Raw genomic sequence first — 17,701 nt, forward strand, 5'->3', positions numbered from 1 at the left:
AAAGTAATTTATTATTATTATTATTATTATTATTATTATTATTATTATTATTATTATTATTATTATATAATATTAATAATGATAATAATAATTATAATTAACAGCAACAGTAAATATTAAGCATATGATATTAAAAATAATAAAACAACAGAATAGATTATTAGACATACACTAACAAATTAAATACATTTAAAAAAGTGGATTTCTCAAAGAAAACTAAAAGAGGACAAAGATGTGTCTATCCTGATCTTCTCTGGTAGGTCGTTCTAGAGTGACGGGCCCCCTATCCTGCAAAGTAAAATAATCTCACGACATTGGCATTTTCGTTTTAAGAAAATATGATTTTAGAAAGGAAGTAAATTCCACCGGCTTAGACAGCGCATCATTTGTTTAGAGTTACCTGATTCTACCTAAATGTAATTTTTAATTAATTCAGTCTTTTGGTTCTAGAATCCCTGACTTCATTGTGCCCTCTCCTCCCAAGGTAAAGCAAATAATTTTTATTTATTGTTAGTTAATACATATATATATAGATATATATATATATATGTTTTATTATCATTGTTATAAAAGAGTCGACTGCAGGCTGCATTTTTTATCCATTGTGATCCCAATAAAACCAAGATGTAAAACATCTGACTTCCTCTGAGCTTAACAACCTGATCAGTAAAAGGATCAAGGCAAAAAAGGTCAAGTATTCAATGATCAGGATAGACGAGATAGGGCTCTCCGCTTAAAACATGAAAATAAAAACAGATCCAGTTTTTCTCAGTGAGCCTTCATGAGATTAAAAAAAGAACCTCACTGCTGCTTGAGCTGAACATGTGACAGGTTTCATCTTCACGCATCATTAGACACATACAACATCAAATCAAAATGTGTTAGATGATCGTCTGTGAACCCGTTTGTGCACTTTATCTGAACCTTTTTTTCTGCCCATTTCACTCTGAAAGTAAAATGTTTTATTGCATCTGTCGACCTTTGAAAAGATTCATGAACGTGTAGGTTCCTTTTCATGTATTTTCTTTTACAGTCTGATCCCAGGAAAATAAATAAATAAAACAAATGTAAAACCATTTTGACCAAACCATTTGACGTTTTCTGTTTATTTACTTTATCCTTACTTTAGGCAACAAAAATTCCAGCATGAGTTAGCCTCCTCTTTGAAATACATACAGGCTCTGTTTGCCTGGTGTTAGTCTTTGGATCAAAGATTCACAGTAAAAACAGCATCAAATAACCTGAATGGAGAAGATATAAAAACAGAGGATGACACCTTTTAGTGGCAGAATCATAGATTGTGTCTTTAATAAGAACAGAAATTACAGCAGTTTAAACAGGTGAAGACCTGGACCAGCAGAAATACCCTGGACTCACACTGACCCCTTGTGGAGATTTTTGAAAACTGCACCAGTGCACTTATTGCACTGCATTTATCCCCCTTTCCTCTGTCTTTCTGTCTGCCAGACTCAGTCAGTCTGTTATCAGACAGTGTAGTGTTATCATAGTAACAACTTACCTCTTCATTTACATTCACTTGATCAACTCCACCATGACACATGAGAAGATGAGGTATCATCTTTGAGCGTCCAATAAAGAAAAACGTTCTGGATGCGTTTAGCCTAGCTTAGCACAAAAACTGGAAGCAGGGGTAAACTGCGAGCTCCATCAAAAGGGAAAAGATCCCCCTTTCAACAACTCCCAAATTGTTTATAGCCCTCAGCCATCAATGCATTCGCTACTACATTCTCAAGTTATCTCAAGTATGTTTTAATTGAAATATGTATTCTGTATCTGTTGAGTGCAGGCAGTGTAACTTAGCAAAAAGCTGCATTTGATCAAGCGAAGTTTGTGAGTTCCTGAAGTAAAATTAGGAAAAGACTTATTTTAATCTAATTTGACATTGATTTGGGATTTTTAAAGTCTCCCCCCACTTAAAAATGTGTTTGGTTATAGTTGCTTCACTTGGATGTCAGACCTTCACTGTGCAGAATGATGATTGTTTTTCACATTCATCTACTGAAGGGGTAAGGTTTCTCTGTGCTCACCTTAAAATGCCTGCAGGGTCAACACAGCTAGTTTGAAAGCTAATCGTGGCCCAATATGAAACTTATTAGAAGTGTGTTGTGGAAACTTAAAAAACTTATAAAGAGTATATGCAATTTTAAACTTGTTTTTGAGACAAATTATTATTTAGGCTACTGCTGAGTGTTTATATGCAGAGTTTCTGGAGAAGAGCTACTGGGTCAGAAAAGAGTGTCTCTTATTATCCAAACATCACTAAACAAGATCTTTGATCCGGTTGTTCTTTATGAGTCACTGACATTCACACATTTTTTAACTCTAAACAGTAAAACCTTAAAATGGTTCACAGATGAGCTGTCAAAATAAAATTCACTGCAGATAGAGTGCTGTCACGTATGCACACACAGTGCTGTAAATGAACAGACAAATTCCCTCAACATAGATTTGTGGGTTGGAAAATTGGGTTTTGCTACCATCTTGTGGCAGAAAGTAAGAATTGTACAACATACACGCTGCCTGGACAGCCTTTATACATTTTAGCAGTTTTGCTTAAATCTGAAACAATGTAGTAATAAATAATTTCATGTTACATAAAATTAAAATATCTTAAAACTGAACTTGCAATTGTTTATTTGTGTCCAATTCAGGGAGGTTTATAGGATTTTGTCTTTTAAACAGTAATTTAGAGGAAGAACTACACATATAATTTGTTTGGCTGAACAATAAATTTCGGTTTTAATTGTTTATCTCCACAGTTACTACAATTTGCAAATGTAACTGTAAACAAAACTGTAAAATAAGCAGTTAAGAATTAGTTGTTGTCTACTGTCACTAGAGTAAATCAACAACACTCTGAAGTCTAATTAAATCATCTTAAATCAATTTTGTGTAGCGTAAATTAACCATTAAAACTAAATCTCCAGGAGACAAGAATGGAGGATAAAGGCATCAGATTTTAAACACTCTGATTACAGAGAATAACTCAGGACACAGCACAGATAACTGTCACACAACACAGCCAGCAGTTGAAGGCAAACATTAAAGTTAAACACTTGTTGTCAAACAAAGACTATTTTTCAGCTCTAAAGCTGACACATCAAATGAAACTAAGAAAACCCTATGACACATGACAGATGATGTTCAGCAGTGACTGAAATCAGTGAGGTCATTTCACACTACAAACTCTATTCATCTTTAACAAATAACCTTTTCTGTGCTGACTTTAAATAATGTTGAATTGAATTTATGGATTATACTGTGTTAAAGTACAATCAACTAATAAGTTCTTATCTCATTATTACATTCAGACTGTTTCTGCTTCCTTTATTTAACCAGCAGGTGTAGCTGTCAGCCTACATATATACTTCAAACAAAACCCTGATCACAAAGTGATGACAGCTCTTTCATTAAAGAAGCCTCTCTGGTAATTTGTTTATTATTTCATGGCATAACATTTTCCAAAGAAGCTGGATTTGAAGTTTGAACCACTTTATTTGTCAAGTCGCAGCAAAAGGATAGACTGATTTGGTAGTTCTGTTTCATCTCACAGTGGTAACAAAGCTTAAATTGAAACCCCAAAACAAACACACAAACTATGATGCAGAAGACAAACAGGAGTTGAGAATGAAGCAGCTCAGAAAAGGTAGCTTAAGAGGGAATCTGGGTGTGACAACGCACTGCACTCAGGGGTTTCTCTGTCTTTTGTTCTTTTTGGCTGGGATCTGGCTTGGGTTCACTTATTTAAAATAAAGCCTGTGGGTTTTCCTCCCAGTTACTGGCGTAGACATCCTTTATATTGTTGCCTCTACTAGAGCCTTGTTTATTGATAGAGGCTGCAGCAATTATCTGTCAGGATAAAAAGCAGTATGGTGGTGAATTTGCTCTATTGGGATGAATCTGGATAGTTAGTGAATATCCTCACATAGAAGTGAGAAAAGCTTTCAAATAAAGCTCATTCCTGCTGATTGTTCCTCTGATTGCTTTAAATGATCGGTCTGGTTTAACCTACTTTTTGTCTTTTAAAACATTTTTTTCACTATCTGGCAACCCAGCAGAGTTGTGGTTCCCTAACTTTTTCATATCGAGGACCCCCACAATAGATGCATGTTAGACCATGGACCCCCAATTTAAGAGGATTTTCTTTATTTTCAGGTGTGAAAATAATAAAGTCTTCATAGTCAATGATTAAACTAGGATCACTATAAATGACAATCAATGAAAACGCTATTTCTTCCCTTGTTGTTTCAACTTCCAGAAAATGTGATAAAAGTTCAAATATTTGATTTCTCCTTTTGCTGGGGACTGCCTCTAACCCATTCAAGGACCCCAGTTGGTTCCCAGACCCCATTTTTAAAAAGCACTCCTATAGAGGACCGGCTCCCGTGACACTGACCCCTACAGACTCACCCGCTGTGCTTCATGTTGGGTGGCTTGTCCATGCGAACAGCCAGTTTGATCTTCAGCTCTGTGTCCTGGCTGTTCTTCGGGACGACCATCCGGTGGAACTCGGCCTGCTTCGGCCCATTCGTGGTTGGATTCAAGACCACCTGAGGGGGGACAGGATGCAGAGAAGGGCAGGGATTGGTTAGCAATGTTAAGTCCAGAGTCTGTAGGTACTAATACTAATACAACTAATAACAAGCAATATTGCTCAAAACTATCGAAATGAATGGTCATGGTCAGATTACTGAGTGTCTATGTTACAGATCCCCCCAAAAAATCTTAAAGGACCAGTGTGTAGGATTTAGTTGTATTTGAAACATACCTATAAATATTATATTCCATTTATAGATCCTCCATTATGTTACACACTGGACAATGTTCACATCGTCCCATGCTTACTGCCAACCAGCAAAAAGAGCACTTTATTTACTTTTTCTTCAGCGTCTTTCATCTCTCCGCTTCCAACACACACATACACAGTGTGAACTGGTCTTCAAATCAATCAGGACCCTGCTCACACAAACTGGTGGTGTGGGTTTGTGTAACTCATGTTAACCTCCAACATCATGAAGGATGTCTGGAACTTTCTGAACTTTTTTAAGTAATTAAAGGGTCTAAACCTTCACTGATGGTTTTATTTCTCCAGGGGAGTTTACAGCTGATTTGAATATTTCATCAACCCCTCAGTGATTCGGAGCATGTTCTGGTTTTAAGATATCTTTTTCTCTCCCTGTAATTAGTCTGTTAAGATTGTCTTTTGGTAAATGTCACGTTAGAATAAAGCCGGAAGGCTCATTAACATGAAAAGTAAGACCTATGTCTGAATGACAAAAAGCCATCACTTTAATACCTTGATGAATCCAACATGTGACATATCCCATGTCTGAATAGGGCTTAAAGGAAGTTCAGCTGCCTTTGACTTATCACTTTAGATCACACAGGAATAAAAACAGCCCAGAGAAGCTACTTTTTCAGCAAGCTGGTTGGTGTCTTATCTTTGGACAGAATTTCACAATTTGAATCTAAATCAATTTCAAATTGAAATCCTCGCTTCAAACCTCAAAACAAATCCAAAGGTTACAATTAGCATATCATGCACTTTCAGGACTACTGACTCCAAATTGTTAGCATTTCTAAAATCCTGATTACAGCTCTGTGGTGACATCACTCACAGAAACACAAAGTGATTCAAAATGACAAGAAGAGAGTCACAGTAACTGGTCGGCATCACGCCAGCTCCTATCAAAAGTCTGAACCTGCCTTCTTAATGACCTCTGGGTCATTAAAGCTTTGATCATTACATGACAGGATTTACTGGCTTAATTTCACACAAAAGTAAAATTACCCACCTAAAATTGTCCCTTTTACAGGCCCACATAAACCAACAAGTCTCCAAAAGGATGTGTGCTTTAAAAATGAGCTGTATTTATATTCACCTCTCCCTTCAGCTGTGGTGGTGTTGATACTGATGCTGACTGAGTTGCTGCTGTCAAAACTAACGTGGTGTAAAAGTGATGAGAAGTGACTGTTTCAGCACAGATGGGGGTATACAATCATGTTTGTCTTGATATAAAAATATAATCCTGTCAGTTTATTAGTTCAGTAGTTAATTAGTTAGACAGTTTGTCTGATAAGGAGTTAATTTGCTCTGTAGTTGAACTGCCCAGAGATCAAACAAAGTGAAGTGTTTGTGTATGAAGTGTAAAATGATCTCCTATAGTAGGAAATAAAGAGTGTTACAAGCTTTGACCCCAATGTTCTGTTTTCTATCAGTAAATTGTCTGTACTTCCATTCTGTTTATTAATTCATGAACTATTTGGGTTTTGTTTTTTTTAACTGGAAGCACACCATTAAAAAAAAAACCAGTATTTAATATGTACATATTGAAGTACTTACTGACGACCTGATTAAATTGTGTTTTATGTGCAGTGTGTTTGGATTCTCACCCGGCCCAGCTCCTTATCCTCCAGAGCCAGGACCCCAGTGCTCTCTGTGAACAGCTTCACTTTGACCGAGGGCAGGGGGTGAGTCGTGGTAAAGTCCCCCTGAGTCCCCCACCTGGAAGAGACAAGGATCCTCTTTAAAGCTGGACAGACACTGAGCGTTTTTATTGATCTTGTACATTGTGTTAACACACACACACACACACACACACACACACACACACACACTGGGACTTCCCCCTGGGGATCAATAAAGTATTTCTGATTCTGACACTGCACATTACTACAACTTTTTTGCTCACACTATAGGCATCAACTGACCAGCCACAACGTAGGCGATGGACATAGCCATTGAACAACAATGCTGACTGTCATAATGCTGCTGAAAGAGGTCTATTCCTCTACGAATGAAAAGTCAAAAAAAAAAAAGAAGAAAAATCTGTTTTACATCAGGCATGCAGCAAAGGACCACAGGTGGGAACCCCCAGCCGCTGCAGCAAAGACTCACCCCTGGTACATGGGGCAACATCTCTATCTACCAGGGAGCCCCACATGTTGTGATTTGCACAACACAAATCTCCTTGTGTTTAGCTCTCAGTACGTTCCTAGCTTCTAACTGAATATCTGTTGTTTAGAGTTTAGTTTTACTCCCATCCTTCTGTTTGTACTTCAGTCGAATCAGAACTGTGTTGAGTTACGGCTAATGCAAACCAAACATTTCATGCTGCTTCGCATTAAAACCAGCACGACACTTCTATTGTGGAGCAGCTTTTGGAAATTCTGTGTGTTTGAAGCTGGGGTTAGTGTGGGTTTGTTAGCAGTGCTACAGTTTGATAAAAACTTTTTTGGGGGGAACTTTTATTGCCTTTATTTGACAGTAGCAGTAGTGGGGGCATGCAGCAAAGGGCTGCAGGTTGGAAAACGAACCCAGGCCGATGAAGAGCTGCAGGAGACAGGCTTTTACTGTGGTTTGTCTGAACCAGCACACCTCCAAAACATCAGCAAAGTGAACAAAAAGTCCCAAACTGTATGAAAAGGTTGTTCTGTTCTATTGAATTCTGCTTTGTTTTGCACCTAGTTTTAACTTTCAATAAACTGTTTTGGGAGTCTGTTTGTTGCTTCCTCCAACACATACATTATTTTTAAAGCTCATCTGAATCTTAGCTGATCACAGGGAGAACTTAACTTGTGAGATTCAGTCAGATTCTGTGACGATAGACGGAAGATTTTAGGTATCAAAATACTCATGAGCTCAAACATCAGAGAGCCTTCACATGTGAATCTGAGTATGACACTGTTTTTGTTCTCAAAAAGCAAGGACAAAGCCCCAACTGTAGCTACTGCATAGGAATTACTATGATGTAAAACTTTTTGAATTTGCAAGCGACAAAACCCACGGTACAAGGCACTTTCAGCCTTTATATTGCAATTACTCATACATCATTAACTGTAAAGTTAACATCACCCCTGAAAACTTCACTCACTACACAATTTGCTGTAACATCATATCAGGTCTTAGTCAGAGATCCAGAGGCAATAAACAGTCCAATCAGTGTCAGCTGTTGTCAAGAATCACTTATTGTGTATCTCACAGAGACTAATGGAGCAGAGTGAAGCCTTCTGCTCAGGATGATGGAGACATGGCCATTATACACACTGAGAGCCACGCTCCCATGATTACATGCCTTTATGTCACAACTGTCATTTTAAATGTGTAAGAGTGTGTGTGTGTGTGTTTGTTTGGCACACAGATGACAAGTGACCCCTTCACTTGTTGAGGGCGAGAAGCAAAGCCGAGCTCCATATTCAGTTTCCCCAGTTTCCAAGGCAACATTGTGAGGAAAGGTGCGTTCACTTTATTCACACACACACACATTTTTTTAGTAATCACAGACGTTAGATCTGTAAGACAGGGGACAGACATTGATACAAACAGCTCTGACCTCATGTATTAACTGACCTGAGATAACCATTCTAACGCAAGTGAACATGATGATGGTTATTACAGTTTCATTTAGCATCTCGTCTGGTTGGCAAAATTTGACCTTGAGCATCAAAAGCATTAAAACCAGACGGCGGAGAAAACAGACTGTGGGACAAATTTAAAGGTGAAATCTCAGCTGCTGTTTTATTTTGTTGGTCTGAGTCAGAATGAAAATGATTCACTGTCGTGCACTTGCAAACTGCAATGTCTGATTTTAACGACAGTATATCAAATAATAGTGTTATGACAAAGTTTTCAAATTAAGATAGCACGCTTCATGTCTAAACATTGTTACAGGTCGGACTTCCTTCTGTACATATATCACTTTATAGGTTTGTGCTAATGCGGATACAAGAGAATAAAAAGAAAAAGTAATAATAAATACTGGGGCTTGAGGATGTACCAACATCTACACATCTTTATCATCCTAAAGACAGGGCGCCCCAAGAGGGAGGTGTTTGACCATAGACCGTATAAATAAAAGTGGACATAGACTCCGTGACGTCCCCCATAGGTTTCTGAAGAGCCGCTATGAAGCTCAGAGTGGTGCAACTGTATGCAGTTTAAGCCTTGATATAATTCAACCCGGTGCATTATATAAAAATTCAACCCCTGCACAGTTGTCATGAACGGGGAATTTAGCTATAGAGACCATAATTGTTTTTTGTATCAGGCTGTAAAAAGTTGGGAGACTTGACAGAGATTGACTTGCTTCTGTAGCCAGGCTCAAGTGGCCGTTTGAAGAACTGCAGTTTTTGTTACTTCTGTGTTGGCTTAATTTGCCAGCCACAGAGGTTACTGCTGCTGTATGTCATCATATGTGACTGTAGTGGGGAACATTACATCGGTAAAACAGCACAAACTCCTTACACCTTAACATCACCATGTTCGTATTGTCATTAAGAGAAGGTGACAGCATTTAGCCCAAAGCATAGCTGTGACTTTGTGGAGCCCAAATATTGCCTATATTGTGTTGGAGCCAGTTCCAACGGGGGTTCCAAGGTTCAAACTTGGCCAAGTTATAACAGCTATAACAAGTTTTTACTGGTAACCCCTACTGTTTAGCATTTAGAAGCACTATATAAACATGTATTAATTGGTTTATAAAACACTATAATGGAGTTGTACACAGATTATCATGTATAAATAAAATCTTATCCCTAGGTGGAGTGTCGCTTTAACTGTGACATTTGGTTAAAATGTGTCTTCCTGTTGATTCTCTGTCCTTTATTATCAGCTAGTGTTTGTCTCTGAGGCACATTGGTACATAATGTATGAAACTGTTCCATGTTTTCATTTTAAAATCTCTTTACACTCCAAACCCTCCTGGCTACACTTTCTGGAAGAAGGTGAATTAGCTTTGCGAGTGATGCCCTGGAGCAAGTAGTATTATTCATCAATCATTAATCATTTTCATTGTGTACGGAAACAACTAATGCGAGGAAGAAAAAAAAAAACTAATTGGAAAATAATTATCAGGAGTGAACTTGATTTGTAATAAACACGAAGAAACAGATTCGCAGATTCTTGGCATTCCAGAATAATTAAGGGCATTCCTAATGAAAAGGTCCTCAGTGATTGAAGAGCTTACGCTAGAACTGCAGGAGTCATCAGAGCAATTGGACGACGTTGTAATCACAGATAATCATGTTGTCCGTGTAATTATAGTTAACTACGATGTCATTAAGGGTATGGGTGCGTTATTGAAGATAAGGGGTGTGAAAATGTGCAGTGGGCTAATTACAGTGAAGGTTACAGGAGCTGCAGTAAAGCTGGGTTTACAGCACACAATCCCTGTTGACCAACGAGGTCGTCAGGTGACGGTGAGCTTGTCTAATTGGCTCTGTTTGGTGATTCTGGCGGGCAGATGGCTGTCAGAAAAAAAAAATCTCCACCAGCAGCTGGGGCATGTGAAAGGGCAGCCTCATTACCGTACAGACCCCCACTGTCCATGGGCATCCAATGATTAACAACCCCCAGCAAGAATGTACAGACCTGAGTGACAATCAGTCGCCAGCGGGCTGCACCACCATGGCAAAGAAAATAAAAACATTTTTATTTTCCAGTGGACATGGCATCTATGCTGCTGTGGAAAAAAAGTTTTTTTCCTGAATTCAGAAGTGATACAGGAAAATATATATTCTGATGTTTTATTTGTAAATGAGTGATGTATTTCAGTTTTACAGTTTTAGTTTAGAAATTACTCATTTTGATGTCTTATTTGTCTTTCATTGTATAATGAAAGTGTTATTTTTTTCACTTTTTCAATATACTCTATTCTCATTTGATTACCATCACAAATACATTTTTACTGCCTCTATGTGACTTTATGGCTGCACAGCAGTATTTAAAAATGTATACTGCTATAACTCAAATAATCATATGTTGTTTAGCCCCATCAGAAAAATTATTTGTTCAATATGAATACATATAACATAATGACAGACCCAAATAATTCATGGTGAGTGTGGGACACAATGTGTTCACATGGGGAACGTGGGAAAGAGTGAAATGTGGTCAGAGAAGCAAACATTGTAATGAAGTTTACAGTTTACAGTATGACCAATGTTACATGCTAAACATAAGGCTCATCTGCACTAGAATTTGTAACAGTACAGTATGTACATTTTAACATGTTAACATGCCAACATGATAACTATTATAACTATATAATCATAGAAACATGATTACAGTTGAGCCTAAAGGTTGGAGAAGCTGACTTGTGACCTGAAGATCCCTGTCTCAGTGACATGAATCTGACTGTAGACTGTAAACAGTAAAAGTACACCAGGCTCTCAGGGAAAAACTACCCTAAATAAACACTAAAATGTTATACTGAAGCTAAGTCGCACTTTGAACATAAAGGATTCAGAATGCAACAACTAAAACCCATTAACAAAACCAAGCCTAAAGCAGAAAGCGAAAGGCCCTATCTAGAGTCAGTGTGGTTTGCTCGTTCTGGGCTTCTTTAGAAACATGGTGGTTCAACATAGTGAACTCGATGGATTAGGACACGCTCCTTCCGTAGATAAAATCAGCTAATTCTAAGGTAACAAAAACATTTTGGGATTTTCAGAAGATGATACACTAATGAAAACATACCTATGAATATTATATTCCATTTCTGCCAGTAGATTCTCCTAAATAATACATGATGGACCTTTAAGTTAGCCTCAGTTAGTGAGCTCACGAGTTAGCTAAAGCTGAAGCTAACTGAAAAAGTCCAGCAGTCTGTAGCATATTAAACATGAGTGTATTAACAGAGCTTTATATGGCATGCGGAGTCCGCCTTGTGGCCAGTTAGCCGCAGTGGACAACCATGGTACTGCAAAAACCTTTAAATGGAATAAACAGACGCCATCTTGGGAGTCCAGCATTCAGATCTTATAATACATCCATCATGTTAACATGCAAACATTAACACTGTAGCATGCCTGTTAGCATTAGGATGAGACTGTAAGTGGACTGTAAGCAAGGTAATCTTCAGTTTAAATGTCAGCTGACGCCAAGCTTTAAATGTTATACCACACTAATGCCAAGTAGATGAGACTAGGAGTTACAGCCTCACAGGGGCACAAGTACATGGCTACAAACCTTTACTGTTGTTTTGTAAATCGTACCGGCTCATAAACCTGCATCCCAGGTGTGACTCAGTCATGATTGGCTGTAATTAAAAACCTCAGGGGTCTGACCGAACTGAACCAAAGAGGGCTTTGAGCTCAGCTGGGCTTTTCTTCAGAAACCAGTGTGTGTGTTTATGTTTTGTATGTGATGAGAAGAGACTGACTCCCATCATCGTTACCTAAGGGCCTCATCTTCTCGCTGCATCAGCCTTGACTGAAGAATGAGAAACATTGCTTTGGGCAGGTTATCGAGGTGTTTGAGGAAGCTGAGGGTCACGCCTTACATAGAATGTGGAGTTTAGTCGTCTTTGGTCTACGATGCCCAGAGCGCTGTTTGCTTTGCAAAGATGAGCGTCTGCTGTGATACAGTTTCAGGTAACTGTGTTAAGGAGGCTTTTCACTGACATCTGTGTGTTGATTTAATCTTCAAAAGCTCAGATAGATATCTAATTAGGAGTCAAGAGTGAAAGCTCAAAAGGCTGTAAACATGAAGCTTCCAATAAACTGGGTTTTAGTTCCGAACATAGTTCATGTCTCTTTAGTAGCAAACAGATTACTGCCACAGAGCTGTTTGTCAAACTTTGTCCACAAACAGAAACCTTTAAATAAGCTCAACCATGTAAACCAGAACTGTAAAACTAAAAGTGTCAAATATTGAAATAGTTACTTTGAATACTTGGTCAGAATCTTAGGCTTGTTTACTTTTCGCTGATTTGTTACGTCACTTGAATGTTTGACCTTCGCTGTGCAGAATGATTTATGTGCAGTTTGACAACAGAATGTTTTCACATTCATCTGCCGAAGAAATAAAGTTTATCTGTGCTCATATTGCATCTCAGTTTAACACGTGTGCATATGAAAGGATTTTGTGACATCCCAACTAGTTTAAGCCGGTCGTGGCACAGTATGCAACTTACACAAGCGTAATGTGATGACAGGTATGTAAACTCTGCTATTTTTATTCTCTTTGAGAACTAACTGAGTCACTGACATAGAGCAGGAAGAAGTAGGACTCACTGTGGTCTGGAGGCTTCAGCTTGATCTGTCTGCAGCTTTTCTCCTCCCTCCACCTCCATGGTGCAGTAAACGATCCGGTTTGGAGCCACAGACTTCAGACCCTGGACCTCCACTATCACAATCTGAAACCACCAGCAGAGAGTTAAAACACATGCATTGTTTTGACTGAGCAACAATTCAAAACCCTAAAACATTCAGTGCTCTATGACCTTTTTTACAGCAGCCATTTTGGCATGAAATGGTAGTGTAAACATAGGTGTTACAATGACACTAATTAAGGTTCAGTTCCATTAAGGTCAAACAGAGTCAGAGTGCTGCTGTTGTGCATGTTGGCTCACTATAAAGGCTCTGCTACACTAAATGGAACTGAACCTTAATTAGTATCATTGGTAATACCTGTGTTTACTATTTTGTGTGGTTGCTGGGAAAAAGGTCTATTACTTTCTCGATCTCAATCGTTCTATCTATAAAATATCAGAACACTGCCCAAGGTGACATCTTCAAATGTTTGTTTGTCAAATCCTGTCCCATCAACAGTCCAAAAATCAAAGATATTCAGCTTACACTGATGTAAAACAGAGAAAAGCAGCAAATGTAACTCAAGAAACCCTCTTTAAATCTCGTCCTAAAACTCACTTTTATATATATATATATATATATCTTAACTAATGGTATTTGTTTTAATTGTTTAAATTATTTTAGCTTGTTTTATATTTTATGTTTGGTATTTTATTTACTTTATTTGTTTTTACTGTGACATACTTTGTAACTTTGTTTTGAAAGGTCCTATTTAAATAAAGTTATTATCATAAATGACTTAAAGGATTAATACATTCTCAAAATTGGAGTTGGAGGATCATTTCTTGACAATGAACTAACTTATTCAGTGCTAGTGTACAATTTGGTGCAGTCGAATACCAGCAGATCAGACAAGTTCACATCCACACACACCTCCAGAGTGAAGGACAGCACGACATCAGACTTGGACAGGATGTCTCCCTCGTCTCCCATGTCCAGGAAGGAGTTGTTCATGGAGGATCGTTTGAGCTTCTGTTTGAAGTCGGGACCTCCTTTGGACACCGGCAGACTCTCCAGGTTGGCCATGAGCAGGTTGACCGACGAACGCAGCTCCTCCACATAAAGAGGCTCCATGTCACCAGAGACAAACTTTGGATATCTCCTCTCCTGCAGAACAGACATTCAGGCAGTGAAAATATGAAAACATTGCAAAAAAAAAAGAAGATAATTTCATAGTTTCTAGACTTTGTTTGATCTACAACATAGTTTATCACTGAAACTATCAGGTAACTACTGCAGAGTTGGTAAGAATTCTCTGTGGGTTTGTCAAGGATCTTGACATTATGTGTTTTATAGCATAATAACATGAGAAGTTTGGGTTTTATTGTTAGTGTGTTTCTCACCCTGGAAATCTTCTCGGCCAGCTGTAACCTTCCATCCAGTTCTCTGCGGATCTGAGCCGCCTGCTCGTCCACGTTGTCCAGCTGTGAAAGAAAAATTTTTTTTTCATCAGCCTTTCATCAGCCAGCCAATTAGTGAGCTGCAGGAACAGTAAAGCAATCAAAAGGTGAAAAAGAGACACAGCAGGAGAGGTCTTCTGTGGAGAAGTGGATTTTTTAACAATGCTCAGTTGTGTGTTGATAAACTAATCAGCAGCTGTGGTGAGCCGACAGCAATTAGCCCATCAGGAGTGAGGGTCTGAAATTCGAGTTTCAACCACTTCAACAGGATGAGGACAAAGTGCTTTTCGACCAATCACAGAAAAGAATATTCAATCATGTATATTGGTCAGTGTGGAAGTCAAAGCTGCAGGTTGTTTAGCTGCAGGTCATCTGCAGTCCACCAGGTGCTCCTCCAAGAAATGCCGCACTGTATTGGAGTGAATGGGAAAACCCCAAACTTCTGTCTCACGTCATCTGTATTGTTAATTTTCACCTTAGCAGTCAGCACCGTTGTATTAGTAGCAAAGTTATGCAAACATGTAGTTTTATTAAGTTGGATTTTGTGCTCTCATTTGCACAAAATAAAAGTTTTAGTCCAGGTCAGACTTGACCGATGAGATGAGATGCACACAACTACAATCCATGCATTCATCAGATTTCGCACCGCTCCCTCTTGAGGGCTTAATATAACTCTTGTCACATATTAGTATTACTCCCCATCATCTGTACGTTCCCCTTTAACAGTGACTTTGGACTTAAATGTTCTTTAAAAACATTTTCATTGCATTGCACTGCTTAGAAAAATCTTTGTTTTAGATAGTTGGAACTGGAAAAAATGTCAGACCTACAAGTGGGATCTTGGGCTAAGAGAGGATACGGGAATAAGGAATAAGGAATAGTTGGGGTTTGCATGAGGTACTTATCCAAAGTCAATGTATTACCTAGAGTAGATGGTCTCGCACTCTCACACAAGGAAGCAGCCAACACAAACAACAACTTAAAAACTTTTATTAAATCAATATTAGTTAAGTGTACGCTATTTTAACTTTTAAATGTTTTTATTGTTTACTCGTGATTCACTCAGTGTTTGTTTCTAGTAGAGTCATCAGTGTTTGAGAGCTATTTTTTCCCACTACTTTGCGGTCTCTTGCTTGTGGCACAATATTGTCTCAACCTATAACTGTGCACAGCATATTATGCTGAAGATCAGATGTTTGGAACAGAGTTACAGCGGTTTACAGCTAGGGGCGTGGCTTAGCCATTTGGCAGTGCCTGTGCACGGGTACAAAATAATACGTAAATATTGGCCACATTTGAATTTTGTGCAAAGTTTCGTGAGCTTTCGAGCACATTTCCAAAAATGCTATTGAAGGGGCAGAAAAAACATAATAATAGCCAGTTCTTACAGATACCAAAGGGCCTTGCACTGATCAGTGCTCGGGCCCTAAAAAAATTTAAATGTGTGATTATGACAGCGACAACGAAGTGACACTCATCGTGGAGGCAACAGGATACCTTTGTGAAGCAGAGTACACAGAAGAAGAACGGATGCAGATGGATACTGAATGGACTGAGGTAATGTAGCCAAAGGAAAGGGCAATTTGATGACAAGGTAAGGTGTGGAAAATGTTCTTAATATTCCTCATACAACCCCATTTCAAACAACCCAAACTATATATTTAAGACTTAAAGAGAGAGGCATGGTTTACAGTGTGTTTTCCTCAATTGACAGCTGTCAGAGAACCAAAATATGCAGTGTTAGTTGTGACTTCTTGAAATCTACTGAGGCCCAAACCCTTTGGCCTGGATTAGAATGTTCTGTTCTAGTAACTAACAAACAAAATGGCAAGTTTTAACCCCACAGTGTGTTTAAACTGTAGTTTAACAAGCGATGGTAAAAAAAACAAAAAAACCTCCCCATTATCACCTTGAAGCAACTGCATTAAACTGATTTGGCAGACTTTTAATCCAAAGCACCTTACTTATTGGGGTTCAGCGTCTGGCATAAAGACACTTCAACATGTGAACAGGAGAAGCAAAGAATCAAACAAGCAACCTACCAATTGTGGCGGACATGCTCTACAACCTGAGCTAGAGCTACCCCAGCTACATGCACAATTTGACATCATGTTGTAGTGTTCATTATTAGAACAAGAGAAGAAACTTAATGGCCCAGAGTCTTATAAAACTCATGTTTACAGTCACCACTGCAGTTTCACCTTGACCACAGAGAGCTGTGCTGTTTGAGAGCTCCACACTGAGCAGGAGGGTTGGCCAACAAGTCGTCTGTTAAACTTGATACCAGCGAGACTCAAAGAAGATGAAAGCAGAGTGGAAATTGAACAAGGTTTGCTTACTTGGCAGAAAACAGCACCTCGTTTTACAAATCTGTGACGAGCAGAGGCGTCTAGAATGACAATCGGAGATAAAGCAGCTCTGATGGAAACTCGCCTGAAACCAAGAGACAAGTGGAACACTGAGAGTAGATAACACAGAGAAGATAAGCCGTTTAATTTGAGCCTGTACCAAAATGGATCCCAGAGAATCAGTTAAAAATCAGCTGTCAGTGTCTCGTTAACGGAGAATGCTAACTTAATTTAGTCACACTGAGGAGTTATCAAGACCTGCAGCTGAATAAAAAAATTCTGAGGGGCAAAATTCTAAACTAAAAATCAAACAGGAGCCACAACTGCAGATGAACATGGAAGTGTGAGACCCTGCCTGCAGTTCTTTCTTTCAAACACAACCTCAGCTGAAGGACTGTTTGTAGTTCCTGACGTGGCTGAAGGGATTCTAAAGATGTCTGGATTTGTGTTGCAGTTTGAAAGGAAGGAGAAAACACCCATCCACAAAGTCTTTAGCGTGTCAAGTGCTGCATTAAAGCACAGAGCCATGGCACACGCCTGTCCATCGTGTTTACAGTACCTTGATTAAATTACATGCAAATGACACCAAACTGCAAGAAAATAACCACACACACCTCTACACACATCAGACTGGGCTTCTGTGTCATTGCCTCCTTTCCAAATTCCTTTTAGAAAAAGTGCTGTTTCATGTTTTATTCTTGAAAGGTATAATGGTGACAAAGCAATTGTGGGCTATATATATGGTAATAGATGAAAAGTCCTCCTCCAGCCAAAAATTATTCCTACAGTTAAATGTTTGATCTTCACTGTGCAGAGTGCTGTCTGTGCAGAGTTTGACAC

At 38.7% G+C, this 17,701-nt stretch overlaps 1 protein-coding gene across 1 annotated transcript in view; it reads right to left on the reverse strand.

Moving 5' to 3' along the window:
• The window catches only part of cadps2 (Ca++-dependent secretion activator 2), a gene marked incomplete in the record, with an annotated part of 177,905 nt that overhangs the window by 93,595 nt on the left and 66,609 nt on the right, over positions 1 to 17,701 (reverse strand). Inside the window, 5 exon segments of the mRNA XM_035665307.1 lie at positions 4,432 to 4,571; positions 6,415 to 6,526; positions 13,036 to 13,157; positions 13,987 to 14,220; positions 14,457 to 14,537. Of these exon segments, the coding sequence (XP_035521200.1) occupies positions 4,432 to 4,571; positions 6,415 to 6,526; positions 13,036 to 13,157; positions 13,987 to 14,220; positions 14,457 to 14,537 (689 nt within the window).

Source organism: Morone saxatilis, unplaced genomic scaffold, assembly GCF_004916995.1.
Source record: "Morone saxatilis isolate NCDOM2014 unplaced genomic scaffold, NCSU_SB_2.0 Contig2, whole genome shotgun sequence".
Lineage (NCBI taxonomy): Eukaryota > Metazoa > Chordata > Actinopteri > Moronidae > Morone > Morone saxatilis.